The sequence below is a fragment of the Perognathus longimembris genome, chromosome 4 (assembly GCF_023159225.1).
Source record: "Perognathus longimembris pacificus isolate PPM17 chromosome 4, ASM2315922v1, whole genome shotgun sequence".
NCBI classification, from domain to species: domain Eukaryota; kingdom Metazoa; phylum Chordata; class Mammalia; order Rodentia; family Heteromyidae; genus Perognathus; species Perognathus longimembris.
In genome coordinates this window covers 91,710,630-91,728,628 of record NC_063164.1, presented here as the reverse complement: position 1 = coordinate 91,728,628, position 17,999 = coordinate 91,710,630, and the positions used below count along the sequence as shown (strand labels likewise).

Sequence of the window (17,999 nt, the reverse complement as noted above, 5' to 3'; positions counted from 1 at the left end):
AGTGAGGTTCCAAAACCAAAGAAACAAAAGACAGATGTCAAGAGTGAGCTGGCCACAGCTCTACAACCATCTCATGTTGGCCATGACCACTCATGATGGTACTAGTCCCCACATTCTCTTTACAGATGATAAAGGCTCAGAGATAATACACAGCAGACAAAAATGAAAGTCCTTTTTAGTCTGGTTAGTAACTGACTTCTTTTCCTTCTCTCTTTTTTTTTCTTTGCCAGTCCTGAGGTTTGAACTCAGGGCCTGGGCGCTGTCCCTGAGCTTCTTTTGCTCAAAGCTAGCACTCTACCACTTGAGTCACAGTGCCACTTCTGGCCTTTTCTGTGTATGTGGTACTGAGGAATTGAATCCAGGGCAGCACTCCGTCACTAAGCCATGTTCCTAACCCTGAAAAATCATATTTTAATAACAACTTTAAATTACACATATTGCCAGAAAAATCAACTAAACACTCTTTCCCAAGATATTCAACTGAAACCTTGGGATACAACCACTAGAAAAATTGCTGTCTCAATACTATTAGCTACAATAATTCAACTTTAAGAACCAACAATGTGATAAACACATAGACTCACATAAGCAGTTGTAAATCTTTGATGGCAACAAGAGAGATAAGTTCACTTCATATAACACAAATTACATGACTATAATGAAGATGCCCAGGCCAGAATGCCCTTGGCCCATTACTCACGGAAATAGCAGGACTCCTGATATCTACTGCATAGTCTGCCTCAGAAGGTTGGATGTTCAGTTTCAGAATATTGTGCAAAGAAAGGCCTTCTATACCTAGTCTGTGCAGACCCTCCATTACCCGGGCTTCATTCCTCAATACATCAAACAAACTGGGGGAGGAAAACACTGGTTAGTGGAGATCTGAAGATTATTAGTTCAGTGGTAGAGTACTTCCGTAGCATGAGTAAGACCTTGAGTTTGATCCATAACACTCCCCAGCATACACACACACATACACACACACACACACACACACAAAATCTGATATTTAACAGAAAAAAAACCAGTTAAAACATCCTTGAAAAAATTGTCCAAGTTCAAACTCAATGCCAAATCCCAGCAGTTGAGAAAACAAAACAGAGTGTTCTTGTCCTTATTTCATCTTGTCAGAGTACACAGGACAGAAGTGCATGCATCTCGGTTTCTGTTCATTTATGTTTCTCAGTGAATATAGAAATTATCTATGTATAAAGAGATTGAGGAAGAAAGAATCCTTAATCTACATATATACTTCAGGTTTTTAAAAACAATGGATCATTCTCTATGTTATGTGTTAAAACAACATGCTGGGGCTGGGAATATGGCCTCCTGGCAAGAGTGCTTGCCTAGTATACATGGAGCCCTGGGTTCAATTCCCAAGCACCACATATATAGAAAACGGCCAGAAGCGGTGCTGTGGCTCAAGTGGCAGAGTGCTAGCCTTGAGCAAAAAGAGGCCAGGGACAGTGCTCAGACCCTGAGTCCAAGGCCAGGACTGGCCAAAAAAAAAAAAACAGCTGCAAATCCTAATTATCTCAAAAAAAGAAAAAAATCTCAGGGCTGGGAATGTGGCTTAGTGGTACAGTGCTTGCTTTGCATGCATGAAATGAAGTCCTGGGTTTGATTCCTCAGCACCACATAAACAGAAAAGTCTGTAAGTAGCACTGTGGCTCAAGTGGTAGAGCCTTGAGCAAAAAGAAGACAGCGACAGTGTTCAGGCCCTGAGTCCAAGCCCAAGCCCCAGGAGGGAAGGAGGGAGGGAGGGAAGGAAGGAGGGAAGGAAGGAAGGAAGGAAGGAAGGAAGGAAGGAAGGAAGGAAGGAAGGAAGGAAGGAAGGAAGGAAGGAAGGAAGGAAGAAAAAGAAAATAATCTCAAGTAACACATAAGCCAGGGATCAGTGGTTCAAGCCTAGAATCCTAGCTACTCAAGAGGCTAAAATCCAGAGGATGGAGGTTCAAAGCCAGCCAGGGCAGAAAAGTTCAGAAGATTCCACCTCCAAAATAAATAGCAAAATACAGAGCTGGAGATGTGGATCAAGTGGTAGAGCATCAGCCAAGCAAGCAAGCTAAGCAATCCCTAGGGCCCTCAGAGATTTCTAGTACAGCCAAAAAACCCTATAGTGCAAAGCCCTGGATTCAATCTTTGGCAACACATGAGAGAAACAGAGAGAACATTATATGAAAACATTACACATGCATAATGTACATTTTAATATCAGCATTATCTTACAAAGGGACAAACATACACCCACAGAAAAGTCTGGAAAAACTGAATGCTGGGGAGACAGAAAAGAATGGAAAGGGAGATGGAAAAATAGGATGGGCTGAAACTTTACTTTTTAGTTCTTTATCTCAGTATTATTTCAAATTCTTATAATGAGCAAGTACTTAGCTTGTAATACTCTGAAAACAGAAAGATTACATGAAAACAGAGTATATTTTTTCAATAAGCCATTCAATAAAAACACTGATGGACAATCTTTTAAAGTATCCACATCCATTTAACCAAATTACCATGGCTGTTTAAAGTACTAAATGGGCATAAAAGCCTAATTAAAATAATTCACGTGCAAATACCTCAACCTATAAAACCACTTCACCTAAAGCACTAGCAATTGCTTTTGTGTTTATTTTAAAAAGCCAGTATCAACTATAGCAATTATCACTCAAAGGATAAAATCTGAATTCTATCTGACTCTAAATCATGGAGATAATTTGTGCTACTTAGTTTTGAGCTACATTTTGGGAACAATAAAAACAGTAGGTCTCAAATGGTGCCTTTTAAGACACCAGTGACAGCTTTGTAAATAAGCATAGTTCATATTTCCCAGAAGCAAAAGAACCTACCTGCTCTTTTCTATTTCTACAGTTAGCAAGGAAACTAGAGCTCTTGGGAAAACACTCAAGCTTTGCATCCACATTGTGACACAAGATGATGAGGGATCATGTTGCAATCCCCACCATAGCACAGGCCCACCTACAGGCACTTAGGGAAGCCATCAACCTTGGCTCATGCCACATAAAGGAATAGTCAACCTGAACACAACAAAAGGTGCTACATGTTATTACAAAACCTCATAAAAAGAAAAATATTCTCCATACCTGAATATATCCTGTGTATCTAAATCAATATGAAGTCCATTGATAAACAGAGCTGAATCTCCAGGCTGTAATCCTAAGGTTCCCTTGAAATACTGAAAGATAAATATATATATATATATCATATATATATGTATATATATCACAGTGAGAGTATGTTTAACAAAACCTTCTTGTTTCTGGGCTTTCCTATCTACACAAACTTTGACATGCTAGGCTAAATTAAGATTTCCTTCTATATTCTCATATTCTCACACAGGCTGTTCTTAGCATATACTACACTAAATGGATCTGTTGGCTTACTTCTTTCCTTTCCTCCTTCTCTCATTCTGAGGATATTTCTGTAATGTCAGGGGTAGAAAGTTAAGTCAAGGGTTAAGTCACTTTTCAAGTACAAGAACATAAATAAAATAGGATGAACTAAACAAACAGTCTCTAGTTAATATCTCTAATTTTTAAAACAACATGCATTTCATGATCCATTAAGACATTTTACTCTTTTGGTATCCTTTTCCAATAATCTTCCCCTGAATGTCTGCAAGAAACAGAAGCTTGTAATTACTTCAAGCCATACAGCCATGGAATATGCACATTTGTCCTTTACTTCCATAACAAAGGATAATCAAAGAAACTGATTTAGGGCTGGGGATATGGCCTAGTGGCAAGAGCGCTTGCCTCGTATACTTGAAGCCCTGGGTTCGATTCTCCAGCACCACATATACAGAAAATGGCCAGAAGTGGCGCTGTGACTCAAGTGGCAGAGTGCTAGCCTTGAGCAAAAAGAAGCCAGGGACAGTGCTCAGGCCCTGAGTCCAAGGCCCAGGACTGGCAAAAAAAAAAAAAAAAAAAGAAACTGATTTATCCCTACTATGAAGTCAGAAGGTAGCTAGCTATCTATATAATTAGGGTCCACAGTAGGACTTGGCCTTCTTCCAGCTAAAAAGTTACCAAGACTTTCCTTCCCTTTGCTTACCAGTACTAACTAGGCAATAGTGCATAAGCTTGCTACTTTTTGCCCTATTACATCTTGTCATTTTTCCTGTTTGGGATGCTAATCAAGACTATGAGGCCATCAATAACAGCTGAACCCCACTGGTGAAGTCCAGTGATGAAACCAAAAACTCCACACCTCCCTTAAGCCTTCAGACTACTACAAGAAACTCTTGAGCTGATGTGCTGAGGATGGTAACCCACTGTGACAAACAATCCTGACACGGGCTGGCCCTTCACCTGCTGTTCCCCAAGATGATGGCAGCCCTGCACACAGAAAACCATGCTGCCTAACACCTGCCTAACCCAAAAGAAACACTGCTGTGACAACATGCTGAAGCCTCTGCTGAACAATACCCTTTCCATTTAATTCCTCCTTCCCCTGCCCCTCTCTCAGAAAAGAAATGGAACTGTTTCTTGTATATCCTAAACCACAGGGAGATACACTACAGAGTGGAGAACATAAATTAACCAGATACCAGGAAAAGAACTTAATTCTTTTTTTTCTTTTTTTTTCAAATTTTTATTATCAAACTGATGTACAGAGAGGTTACAGTTTCATACGTTAGGCATTGGATACATTTCTTGTACTGTTTGTAACCTTGTCCCTCATACCCCCCTCCCCCTTCCCCCCTCCTCCTTACCTTTTCCCCCCTGAGGTGTTCAGTTCACTTACACCAAACAGTTTTGCAAGTATTGCTTTTGTAGTTGTTTGTCTTTTTTTACCCTGTGTCTCTCAATTTTGGTATTCCCTTTCAATTTCCTAGCTCCAATACCATTGTACACGGTTTCCAATATACTCAGATAAGATTACAGAGATAGTGTAGGTACAACCCCAGGAAGGTGATACAAGAACATCATCAATAATAGAAGCTACAGATACACATGGGACGTTGAAAGTAGTCACAACTGTGCTATAACAATTGTCTCCATAACATGGAGTTCATTTCACTTAGCATCATCTTAGGTGTTCATAAGGGTATAGCTATTGGGCCTTGTGATGCTCTTCTATGACTTGCCTAAACCTGTACTAATTATTCCCAATAAGGGAGACCATAGAGTCCATGTTTCTTTGGGTCTGGCTCACTTCACTTAGTATAATTTTTTCCAAGTCCTTCCATTTCCTTACAAATGGGACAATGTCATTCTTTCTGATAGAGGCATAAAATTCCATTGTATATATGTACCCCATTTTCCTGATCCATTCGTCTACTGAGGGGCATCTGGGTTGGTTCCAGATTCTCGTTATGACAAATTGTGCTGCGATGAACATTGTTGTGCTGGTGGCATTACTGTGATTTTGTTTGTGGTCTTTTGGATAGATACCCAAAAGTGGGGCTGCTGGGTCATAGGGGAGTTCTATATTTAGCCTTCTGAGGAATCTCCATACTGCTTGCCAGAGAAGAACTTAATTCTTTAGCAGCCCAGAACTAAGAGAAAGACAGAAACTATTAAGCAGGCTTCATTCTTCAGTAGTATGCTAAGAAAAAAAAAATATTCTTTTAAGACTGATACTGTAGGGACTAGGAATATGGCCTAGTGGCAAGAGTACTTGCCTCCTATACATGAAGCCCAGGGTTCGATTCCCCAGCACCACATATATATAGAAAACGGCCAGAAGTGGCGCTGTGGCTCAAGTGGCAGAGTGCTAGCCTTGAGCAAAAAGAAGCCAGGGACAGTGCTCAGGCCCTCAGTCCGAGGCCCAGGACTGGCAAAAAAAAAAAAAAAAAGACTGATACTGTACAGAAGGGGGAGAAAAAGCACAATGGGGAATCCATAGCTCTTATACATGGCCATGTTAGCATTAAATGGCAAATAAGACAAGGGAATAATACCAAAATGTGTATGTATTTTAAGATACCAACTGGTACACAAGTAGGTATAAAAAAGACAAGAGAATGGCAGAGTCTCATCAATTGAGAACTGGCCACATGCCACATGCCATTACCCTTCAGAGAGGAGGAAAGACTAATTCTGAACTGGCAAACATAGTTCATATCTACTTCTAACTGGATGCTAAACAGATAGACTCAATTTGGGGAAACTCACCTCACTAAAGATTTAGGATTTGTAAACATTTTTAAGCATTTCATATTCTATATGTATTTTGTGTGTTTTTTTCTTTCAGAGGAGGGGTGCTAGCTAGTTCTGGAGCTTAAACTTCAACTTCGCAAGCACTCATTCAGCTCTTCTGCCACTTAAGCCACCTCTACTTCCCACTTTTTCCTGGATAACTAGAGATAAGAACCCTATAACTGGAGATGAGAATCCACAGATTTATCTGCCCAGGCTGCCTTTGAACCATGATCTCAGCCTCTGAGTAGCTAGAATTATAAGCGAGAGCCATTAGTGCACAGTTTATTTTGTGCGTTTTTGTTTAAATATTTTACTCAAAAAAATTAAGAGCCAGGTGCCAGTGGATCACACCTGTAATCCTAGCTACTCAGGAGACTGAGATCTGAGACAGGAAAATCTCCAACTAACCACCAGAAAACCAGAAGTGGTGGTTCAAAGTGGTACAGCACTTGCCATGAGCTGAAGAGCTCAGGGACAGTGCCCAGGCCCAAAGTTCAAGCCCCATGACCAACAAAAATAAATAAATAAATTAGGAGCTGTGAGCCAGTGGCTTATGCCTGTAATCCTAGCTAGTCAAGAGGCCGAGATCTGAGGATCACACTAGCTCAGGCAGGAAAGTCTGGAAGGCTCTTATCTCCAATTAACTACCAAAAAAGCCAGGAATGGTACCATGACTCCATGTGGTAGAGTACTAGCCTTGAGCACCAAACCTCAGAAACCGTACCCAAGACCTTAGTTTAAGCCCCAGGACAGGCACCAAAAAAAAGGAGGGGGAAGGCACTACATGATTCTAGAAAGGGGCAAAAACAAAAAACACACACAAAAAAACCCCACATCTCATACAAAAGCTTCAGACTTCTCAAAAGCCACAATAAAAATAAAAATTCTAATGAACTGGTATTCATATTTTTAAATGACTTGCAGTTGAGTCATATACCCAGCCTAGCATAATAATCAATAAAGTAGAAAACTGATGTCAATTGTTTCCCACAACAATTGTCACAAAGAAGACTATACTGCACTTAAAGAAGGGAGCAAATAAGCCAGACGCTGGTGGCTCACACCTGTAATCCTAGCTACTCAGGAGGCTGAGATCTAAGGATCACAGTTTAAAGCCAGCCTGGGTAGGAAAGTCCGTGAGACTCTTATCTCCAATAAACTACCAGAAAACTGGAAGTGGTGCTGTGGCTCAAAGTGGTAGAGCATTAGCCTTAAGCTGAGGAGCTCAGGGACAGCACCCAGGCCTAAAGTTCAAGCCCTACGACCAACCAAAAAAACAAGGAGCAAATAAAAAACAAAAGATATGTAATCCAAGAAACAAGCTTAAAGGCAAGCCAAGATGCCTGGTATATGTTAAGGCAACCAGTCCCAATCACAGTAAGTAAAAATTAAACAAAATAGTTACATAAAATATGGGTATGCTGGGGATGGAGGCAAGGTTTGAGGGGTAGAGCACCAGCTAATGAGTGATGTGTCAGGTACCGAGTTTGAGTCCCAGTCACAAACCAAAAAATTTGAAAAGATATGACCATAATGATGTATACCTGTAATCTCAACTCTCAGATGAGTGAGAGGTAGGAGAACCATGATTTTAAGGCAAGCCTGTACTACACAGTAAGACTGTTACTTTTCTTTAAAAAAAAAATGATGGGAAAGATGGAACAGGTGCCATGGAGCAATGAATGACATTGAATGAAATCAAACTAGATCCTCACAATAGAGGGTCAATGCTAAAATTGAGAAATAAAGTCAACTGTGGGCACACCTGAAACCTCTACTAGGAGGCTAGACAAAAGGATCACAAGTTTCAGGCCCATCTAGGCAACACAGCAAGACACTAGCTAAAAATAACAACAATAATAATAATAACAATATTTTTCAGTATATACATGTACATATATACATACATATATATTGAAAAATGTCAACTCAAGTATGCTGGAAGTCTGGAAAAAAGTCAGAAGTATTGTCTAAGAGTTGCAAGTGGACACAATGGAGTGAGACATGTTAGGTATGCTATTTTGCTAAACACGGTAACACCATTTGATGGTTTCAATTATACTCATATTCAATTCTGATTAAAAATTAAATATAAAACTAGGTGCGTATGACTCATGCCTGTATTTCTAGCTTCTGAGGAGGCTGAGGACTAAAGATCATGGTCCAATGCCTGCCCAGGCAGACAAATCAAAAGATTTCAGATCTCCATCCAGAGGGATTAGTACCCAGAATATATAAAGAACTCAAAATATAAAACACCAAAATAACAGATAATTCAAACAAAAAACAAGCAAATAAACTAAATAAACACTTTTCAAATGAAATATAATCTTTAACTGATCACCAGTGGCTCATGCCTGTAATCCTAGTTATTAAGGAGGCTAACTAAGATCTAAGGATCACAAACCAAAGTCACATGGGCAGGAAAGCCAGTGAGACTCTTTTCTCCAATTAACCACTAAAAAGCCAGAAGTGGAGCTGTGACTCAAGTGGTACAATGCTAGCCTGGAAAGCTCAGGGACAATGACCAGACCTGAGTTCAAGCCCCAATACTGGCACAAAATAAATAAATAAATAAATAAACAAATAAATAAAACAACTATCACCAATTCTGATAAAAGGAGAATAACACTATTAAATATTATTTATGAAATCCAGATTTCTCATTTTAAACACAGAGTAGTGCATGCCTATAATCCCAGAACTCTTGAGAATGATGCAGGAGGATCAGTAATTTAAAAAACAAAACGACATAGAGTAGAAATTTCCATATTAACATTGATCAATACCTTCTGATTCTCTTCTACTTCAGTTCGAAGTTCTGAACTCACAGCTGTTTTTGTTATGGCCCTAAGGGAAAAAAATATGATTAGTACTCAGTGTAGCATTTGAAATAACTCTTCAATTTACTCTCTGTGTGTGTGTGTGTGTGTGTGTCTGCATGCACACACCAGTCCTGGAGCTTGAACTCAGGGCCTGGGTGCTGTCCGTGAACTTTTTTCCTCAAAACTAGACTCTACCAGCTGAGGCACAGCTCCACTTTGGGGGTTGGGTAATTAATTGGCGACATGAGTCTCACAGACTTTACTGTCCTGGCTGGCTTGGAACCACAATTCTCAGATCTCTGCCTCCTGAGTAGCTAGAATTAAAGCATGAGCCACCAGCACCTGGCAATTTACCTATTTTGAAGTATAAAGTATATTGTTCAACAAATTACAAAAAAAAAAAAAAGGAGAAAGGAGAATGGACTAAATCTCAACCATATACATATACCTCATATCTCAGATGTAAATATTTTTCATTACTGTAAGATATAACACCAACAAAACACAGTTTATAGTATTTCAAAGCAAATGTAGTTGTTTCCAAGTTCTTAGTTGTAAGAACTAAGAACTAAAGAGTAATGCTGCTGGGCATCTGTAATCCTAGCTACTCAGGAAGCTGAGGTCTGAGAATCATGGTTCGAAGCCACCCTGGTTAGAGAAGTCAATGAGATTATCATCTCCAATTAACTAGCAAAAAGCCAGACATGGCGCTTTGGCTCAAGTGATAGAGCAATAACATAGAGGGAAAAAAAAAAATAAGATTGAGAGGCACTGACTTCAAGTCGCAGTACGAGCACCAGATAAAACAAACAAATTAATAAATGGCAATGCTAAATAAACTAAAGCAGTAGACTTTTCATACTTTGTAAGCACTGCAGTCAAGGAGAAACCCTCTGTGCACATATTTAAGTAATAAACTAAAAATCTTTAGGATTTCAAAATCATACAGCAAAAAATACATTTATCAATAACACATCAGAAGTCAAAACACTTTATTCAGTGACTCAAAGTCCAGCAAAGCCAGGTACCAGTTGCTAGCTCCTTCATTCCTAGCTACTCAGGAGGCTGAGATCTGAGGATTGCAGTTTGAAGCCAGCCTGAGCAGGAAAGTCCATGAGACTCTTAAACTACTCAAAAAAAATTGGAAGTGGCAGTGTGATTCAAGTGGTAGAGTGTTACCCCAGAGTAAATGAAGCTCAGGGACAGTGATCAGGCCCAGAGTTCAAGCCCCTGAACCATCAAAAAAAAAGAAAAAGAAAAAAAGGGCTGGGAATGTGGCCTAGTGGTAGAGTGCTTGCCTTGTTATACAGGAAGTCCTGGGTTCAGTTCCTCAGTACCACTTATAGAGAAAAAGCCAGAAGGGGCGTTGTGGCTCAAGTGGTAGAGTGCTAGTAGCCTTGAGCAAAAAGAAGCCAGGGACAGAATTCTGGCTCTGAGTTCAAGCCCCAGGACTGGAGGGGAAAAAAAAAAAAAAGAAAGACTAGCAATGACTTACGTTACAAGTTTATAAAATTTGACTTTTAAAGCAATTTTGGACAAAAACAGGCTCCGAATGAAAGGATGGAGCAAGATCTTCCAAGCAAATGCACCTACCAAAACGGCAGGTATAGCCATCCTAATCTCAGACAAGCTGGACTTTTCATTAAAATCAACTCAAAAAGACAAAGAAGGACACTACATTTTAATACAAGGAAAAATCCAGAATCAAGACATCACGGTGATAAATGTATAGTCACCGAACAAAAGAGGCCCCACATATGTCAAGCAAATTCTCACAGAATTACAGAACAAGATAGACGCAAACACAATCATAGTGGGAGACTTTAATACCCCACTCTCTCCAAGAGACAGATCCAACACCCAGAGGATCAGCAAGGGAACTGAGGACCTAAATAACACCATATCCCAAATGGATCTCACAGATCTATACAGAATCTTCCACCCTACAGAGACCCAATACACCTTCTTCTCAGCAGCCCATGGATCATACTCCAAAATAGAGCATGTCATAGCCCACACAAAGAACCTCAGCAAATACAAAAGTATTGACGTCATCCCATGTATTATATCTGATCACAGGGGATTAAAAGTAACCCTCAATAACAACAGTTACCACAGAGGCTATACACATTCTTGGAGGCTAAACCCCACACTGTTATCCAACACATGGGCCACAGACCAAATTAAAGATGAAATCAACAAATTCATAAGCCACAATGACAATGAAAATACATCACAGGGCTGGGGATATGGCCTAGTGGCAAGAGAGCTTGCCTCGTATACATGAGGTCCTGGGTTCGATTCCCCAGCACCACATATACAGAAAACGGCCAGAAGTGGCACTGTGGCTCAAGTGGCAGAGTGCTAGCCTTGAGCAAAAGGAAGCCAGGGACATGCTCAGGCCTTGAGTCCAAGGCCAAGGACTGGCCAAAAAAAAAAGAAAATACATCACAAAGAAACCTATGGGACACAGCTAAGGCAGTACTGAGGGGCAAGACCATTGCCCTCAGCACTCACATTAAAAGAATGGAAGCAGAGCAGGTGAATAACTTCACGATTAAACTAAAACAACTGGAGAAACAAGAAATGATCAAATCTAAAATGACTAGGAGGAGAGAGATCACAAAGATTAAAGAAGAGATAAATCTGATTGAAAATAGAAAGACCATTCAACAAATAAATAACACTAAAAGCTGGTTCTTTGAGAAAATAAATAAAATTGACAGACCCCTCGCAAGACTTCCAAAAACCAGAAGAGACTCATATACGTAAAATCAGGAACTCCACCGGAAAAATTACAACAAGTACACACGATATTCAAACAATCATAAGGAGCTATTTCCAGAATCTCTACTCAGTAAAAAACAATAATTTTACAGAAATGGATCAATTCTTAGAGAAGTATAAACTGCCCAAACTGAACCAAGAAGAAATAAATCAACTAAATAAACCAGTAACTTACAGTGAGATACAGGAGGTAATCAAGAACCTCCCAACAAAGAAAAGCCCAGGCCCAGATGGATTCACCAACGAATTCTACCAAACCTTTAGTGAGGAGCTAATACCAATACTCCTCAAACTCTTCTGCGAAACAGAAAGAGGGAGAAATCCCAAACTCATTCTATGAAGCTAATATCATACTCATTCCCAAACCAGGCAAAGACCCAACAAAAGAAGAGAACTACAGACCAATATCACTAATGAACACAGACGCAAAGCTCCTCAGTAAAATATTAGCTAACAGGATCCAGAAACTGATCAAGAAAATTATACATCATGACCAAGTAGGCTTCATCCCACAGTCACAAGGATGGTTCAACATCCGTAAATCAATCAACGTAATTCACCACATAAACAGAACTAAAATCAAGAATCACATTGTTATCTCAGTCGATGCCCAAAAAGCCTTTGACGAAATACAACATCCATACCTATTAAAAGCTTTGGAGAGAACAGGAATAGATGGAACATTCCTCAAAACAATAAAATCCATATACAACAGACCAACTGCTAATATCATATTAAATGGAGAGAAACTTAAATAATTCCCCCTAAACTCAGGAACAAGACAAGGATGCCCACTCTCCCCACTTCTTTTCAACATAGTGCTGGAATCCCTAGCCATAGCAATAAGGCAAGAGGAAGATATCAAAGGGATCCACATCGGCAAGGAAGAAATCAAGTTATCCCTATTCGAAGACAACATGATCTTATATCGGAAGGACCTAAAAAACTCAGTCCCCAACCTCCTACACCTAATAAACCATTTTGGCAAAGTTGCAGGATACAAAATCAATCCACAAAAGTCAGCAGCTTTTCTGTACACCAGCAATATACAAACAGAAAAGGAAATTATGGAAACAATTCAATTTACAGTAGCCAAAAAAGAATAAAGTACCTAGGGATCAACTTAACCAAGGACGTGACAGACCTATTCAATGAAAACTACAAAAATCTAATAAGGGAAATCAAAGAAGACACAAGGAGATGGAAAGACCTCCCATGCTCATGGGTAGGCAGAATCAATATAGTGAAAATGGCCATATTGCCCAAATTGTTATACAAATTCAATGCAATCCCTATCAAAATCTCAGTCACATTCTTCACTGAAATAGAGAAACCAATCCATAAATTCATATGGAACAGCAAAAGACCTAGAATAGCCAAAGCAATTTTAGGCAAAACAAAAAGCAGTGCAGGAGGTATCACAATACCATACTTCAAGATCTACTACAGGGCCATCATAACAAACACAGCCTGGTATTGGTATAAAAACAGATCGGAAGACCAATGGATCAGAATTGAAGATCCAGAAATAAAACCGCACTCTTACAGTCAGCTGATATTCGACAAAGGAGCTAAAGACATACAATGGAATAAACATAGCCTCTTCAACTACTGGTGCTGGGAGAACTGGGCAGCTATATGCAGAAAACTCAAAGTAGACCCAAGCCTATCACCATGCACCAAGATCAACTCAAAATGGATCAAGGACCTCAATATCAGACCTGAATCCTTGAAACTACTGAAGGACAGAGTAGGAAAGACGCTAGAACTTATAGGCACAGGAAGGAACTTCCTGAATAAGAGTCCCAGGGGCACAACAAATAGGGGAGAGACTCAACAAATGGGACTACTACAAATTAAAAAGTTTCTGCACAGCTAAGGACATAGCCACCAAAACAGAAAGACAACCAACCATATGGGAAAGGATCTTTACCAGCACAGCAACAGACAAAGGCCTAATATCTGTCATCTACAGAGAACTCAAAAAACTAAGCCCCTCCAAGCCCAATAAACCAATTAGGAAATGGGCAAAGGAGCTAAAGAGAGACTTCACAAGAGAAGAAATAAAAATGGCAAAGAAACATGAGGAAATGTTCAACATCCCTGGTAGTAAAGGAAATGCAAATAAAAACAACCCTGAGATACCACCTCATCCCAGTTAGAATGGCCAATACTCTGAACTCAGGAAACAACAAATGCTGGAGGGGCTGTGGGGAAAGAGGAACCCTTCTCCATTGTTGGTAGGAGTGCAAATTAGTACAACCACTTTGGAGAACAGTATGGAGGTTTCTCAAAAAGCTCAATATAGACCCACCCTATGACCCAGCCATACCACTCCTAGGCATCTATCCTAAACAGCAAGTCCCAAGATATCAAAAAGACATTTGTACTTCCATGTTTATCACGGCACAATTCACAATAGCCAAAATATGGAAACAACCCAGATGCCCATCCACAGATGAATGGGTCCAATAAATATGGTACCTTTACACAATGGAATACTACATAGCTATTAGGAATGGTGAAATATTGTTACTCGCAGGGAAATGGGTCAGAACTTGAACAAATAATGTTGAGCGAGACAAGCCTAGAACACAGAAAACAAAGGGGCATGATCTCCCTGATATATGACTGATAAGAAAGGGAGACAGAGACAGTAGAGACCAGGTCTGTGAAACCAAAAAATGCTTGTCAAATGGTATTTCTCACAGGATTGGGGCAGCGACCCAACAGTATGTAACTAAAACCAAACAACTACTCAACATATAAAGGTCAAAAATCGACCTCTCAGTGGAATACAATAGTTCAAAAGCTATGTATGTACGTTCATATAAGACTACTGTCGACATACTGTCTAATATCAACATTGCATTTAAAGCCCTAGGTGAATTTTCTTGGGCTTGGCCATGTGGCTACTGTATATGTTCTTGATACATTGTATATTGTATATATGTCTACCTGACCTAGGGAAGGGAAAGAAAAACAGGGCGTAAGATATCACAAGAAATGTACACACTGCCCTACTATGTAACTGTACCCTTTTTGCACAACACCTTGTCAAAAAAATTTGTGTTCAATTAATAAGTAAATTAAATTTTAAATAAAAGAAAAAGAAAATTTGAAAAAAAAGCAATTTTGCCTTGACTTTATTAGGTATAGTGCAATATTAGAGAAAATAATGTCAGAAAATTCAATATCTTTTTCTGTCACTATGTATAAGTCATTTAGCTTCTCTGACTCAGTTATCTTAATCGTTTTTTTTGCCAGTCCTGGGCCTTGGACTCAGGGCCTGAGCACTGTCCCTGGCTTCTTCCCGCTCAAGGCTAGCACTCTGCCACTTGAGCCACAGCGCTGCTTCTGGCCGTTTTCTGTATATGTGGTGCTGGGGAATCGAACCTAGGGCCTCGTGTATCCGAGGCAGGCACTCTTGCCACTAGGCTATATCCCCAGCCCCAGTTATCTTCATCTTAAATAAGATGATAAGCAAACACTTCAGGGTTCTATGTTTGTGCCAGACTCTAAATTAGTTACATTGGCATCTGCTATTGTAATTTATCCAAACCTAATTCAGATACTGTTATTCCCACTCTGCTGAGGAAACTGAAATAAACAAAAGTAATTCACTTGCAATTTATTCACAAATGGTAAGTGGCAAGGCCAAGATCATCACAGCTGTACCTCGACCACAATTTAATTCCTGCCCTCTTGTTAGAAATAGGGAGCTTGTCAAAACAGTGGTGATGAATAGAGAGCACTTATTCTCTAACAATTCTCATATTTTCAGTCTATCATTTGGCATGTAAATGTGAAGGTAACTGAGTAAAATATTAAGAAGAACATTTCAAAGCCTTAATGTGTATTACCTGGCTTTGGTAGGAAAGTTCTGACTAAGATCCTTCATAACCACTAAAGCCAATTCCACAGGAGCAGCCAAGATTCGGGCAGCAGTCTGGAAACTGAGATCTGGAACAAGACCAAGTATAAGTTAGAGGGTAAATAAATCTAATGAATTGAGATGCAGAAAATAAATTATAGTTATAACCCACTATTTTTTACTAATAAATAACGCCTTGGAATGCAACCATTCCAAAGAATGCCCATGGTATATTTTCACATTTCAATCACTTTATGGATCACTGGTGTTTTCTCTGAGCCCTTCCTCATCTATGTGAATAAAGTACTGGGGACACATATTAACATATTTAACATAGAGCTAACTTGAACCCAAGTCTTTTTCCTTCTTTTGGATTTACAATATACTGAAAATTACAACATGAAACATTTAGCAAATTATGTTGTAAACAAAGCTTGACACATCATTCTTTGGAAGAGAAAAGTTCACATACATACACATAAATTTTTATGCCTTACACACATGCCTCAATATTCAAAACACATAGTGTAAAAGAAATGCATAATAGTCAAGTGCTGGTGGTAGAAAGTCTGGGCGCTGGCTCATAACTGTAATCCAAAGTCCTCGAGAGGCTGGGATCTGAGGATCAAGGTTTGAAGCCAGTCCAGGTAGGAAAGTCCATGAGACCCCTCTTTCTGATTAACTTCCAAACAGCCAGAAGTAAAGCTGTGGTTCCAGTGGTTCACTACTTGAACCTCCAAGCATTAAGCTCAGGAGCAGCACCTGAGTTCAAGCCCCAGGACCAACACACACACGAAAGAAATGAAGAAATGAAGAAAAGAAAGAAAGAAAAAGAAAGAAAGAAAGAAAGAAAGAAAGAAAGAAAGAAAGAAAGAAAGAAAGAAGAAAGAAGAAGGAAGGAAGGAAGGAAGGAAGGAAGGAAGGAAGGAAAGAAGGAAGGAAGGAAGGAAAGAAAGAAAGAAAAGGAAGAAAGGAAGGGAGGGAGGGAGGGAAGGGAGCCCTAGGATTGGTACCACAAAAAAAAGCATAAAGGGAAAATTTTTTTTAATTGCATTTAGGGCTGGAGGTTATAGATTGGGAATTCAACATTTACATAGCCTTAGGTTTAACCCTCAGCATCATAAAAATAAATAAGTATAGCCAGGTAGCAGTGGCTCATGCCTCTAATAGCCTAGCTATTCAGAAGGCTGACATCTGAGGATCATGGTTGGAAGCTAGTCTGCTCAAGAAATGCCATGAGACTATTTATCTCCCATTAACTACCAAAAAAGCTAGAAGTGGAGCTGTGGCTCAAATGGTAGAATGCTAGCCTTGAGCACAAAACCTCAGAGACAGCACCCAGGCCCTGAGTTCAAGCGCAAGGACCAGCAAAACAAACAATAAAAATTAAAAACTTAAAATTAAAAAAGAAACGTACACCTATAAAAGCATAAAAACCAGTCACATGATTCCACTATTATACAATTCTAAACTCATTTTCTGCATTTTCTTAACACCAAAAAATTTATGAAAAATCATAGACAAAGATCTCTGGATTTCCAGTACCTTGCAATTGCCAAACTTTCAAAGGTGCCATTTCATTGGTGCTTTCCACAAGATGCTTTCTAAGTTCTTTCAACTGTTCCTTCAAGATAGGATGCAGATCCCTGACAGAGACACAAAGTCATTATTCCTTGTCATTGTCTTTTCTCTCTCAGAATACACTTATACAAAAGAGGGCACCAACTTATTCTACATGATTTCCCCATCCCAACCATAAGAAAATGTCCTCAATACAGACAAGTTTGTATTTATAAAGTATAACTATTGTCTTTGAAAAGTAAGTTAGGGGCTGAAGGTGTATCTTGGTGGTATAGTGTCTTTCTAGGAAGCACGAGGTCCTGAGTTCAAACCCCAATACTGCCAGGAAAAAAAGAATATTATCAGTTCAGTGGCTGGAGGTGTGGCTCAGTTAAGACTGCTAGCCAATGAGCAAAAGCATCAGGTGCCAAGTTCAATTCCTGGTCTCAGACTATATCTATATCTATATCTATATCTATATCTATATCTCTATATATATGTGTGTATGTATGTATATATGTATGTATGTACATATATACATTTATATATACATACATATATACATTTGTATATACATATTTAGTTCAAAAACTGAAATTTTATAGACTAAAAGATAAATCATGTAATGAGTCCCCCCATACATAAGATAATTGTGATTCACCCAGGTTGGCCTATGAGTATAGTGAGACCTTGCCTCAAATCACTATCCTAGTGATTCCTTGTAGGTGGCAAAGAAACAAGACAGAATGGGTAATGGGGGACTTGAACTTTACCTACTGACCTGTTTTA

The 17,999-nt window shown here is 39.3% G+C and overlaps 1 protein-coding gene across 3 annotated transcripts in view; it reads right to left on the bottom strand.

The window, feature by feature from the left end:
* Uggt1 (UDP-glucose glycoprotein glucosyltransferase 1) overlaps positions 1-17,999 on the bottom strand; it is a 128,468-nt gene that overhangs the window by 58,123 nt on the left and 52,346 nt on the right. For all 3 annotated transcript variants that reach the window (XM_048345677.1, XM_048345678.1, XM_048345679.1), the window contains exons 9-13: positions 17,196-17,296; positions 15,640-15,739; positions 8,954-9,014; positions 3,102-3,193; positions 701-851 (exon numbers count right to left, since the gene is read on the bottom strand). In XM_048345677.1, coding sequence (XP_048201634.1) covers positions 701-851; positions 3,102-3,193; positions 8,954-9,014; positions 15,640-15,739; positions 17,196-17,296 — 505 coding nt within the window. The remainder of the gene's footprint in view (positions 1-700; positions 852-3,101; positions 3,194-8,953; positions 9,015-15,639; positions 15,740-17,195; positions 17,297-17,999) is intronic.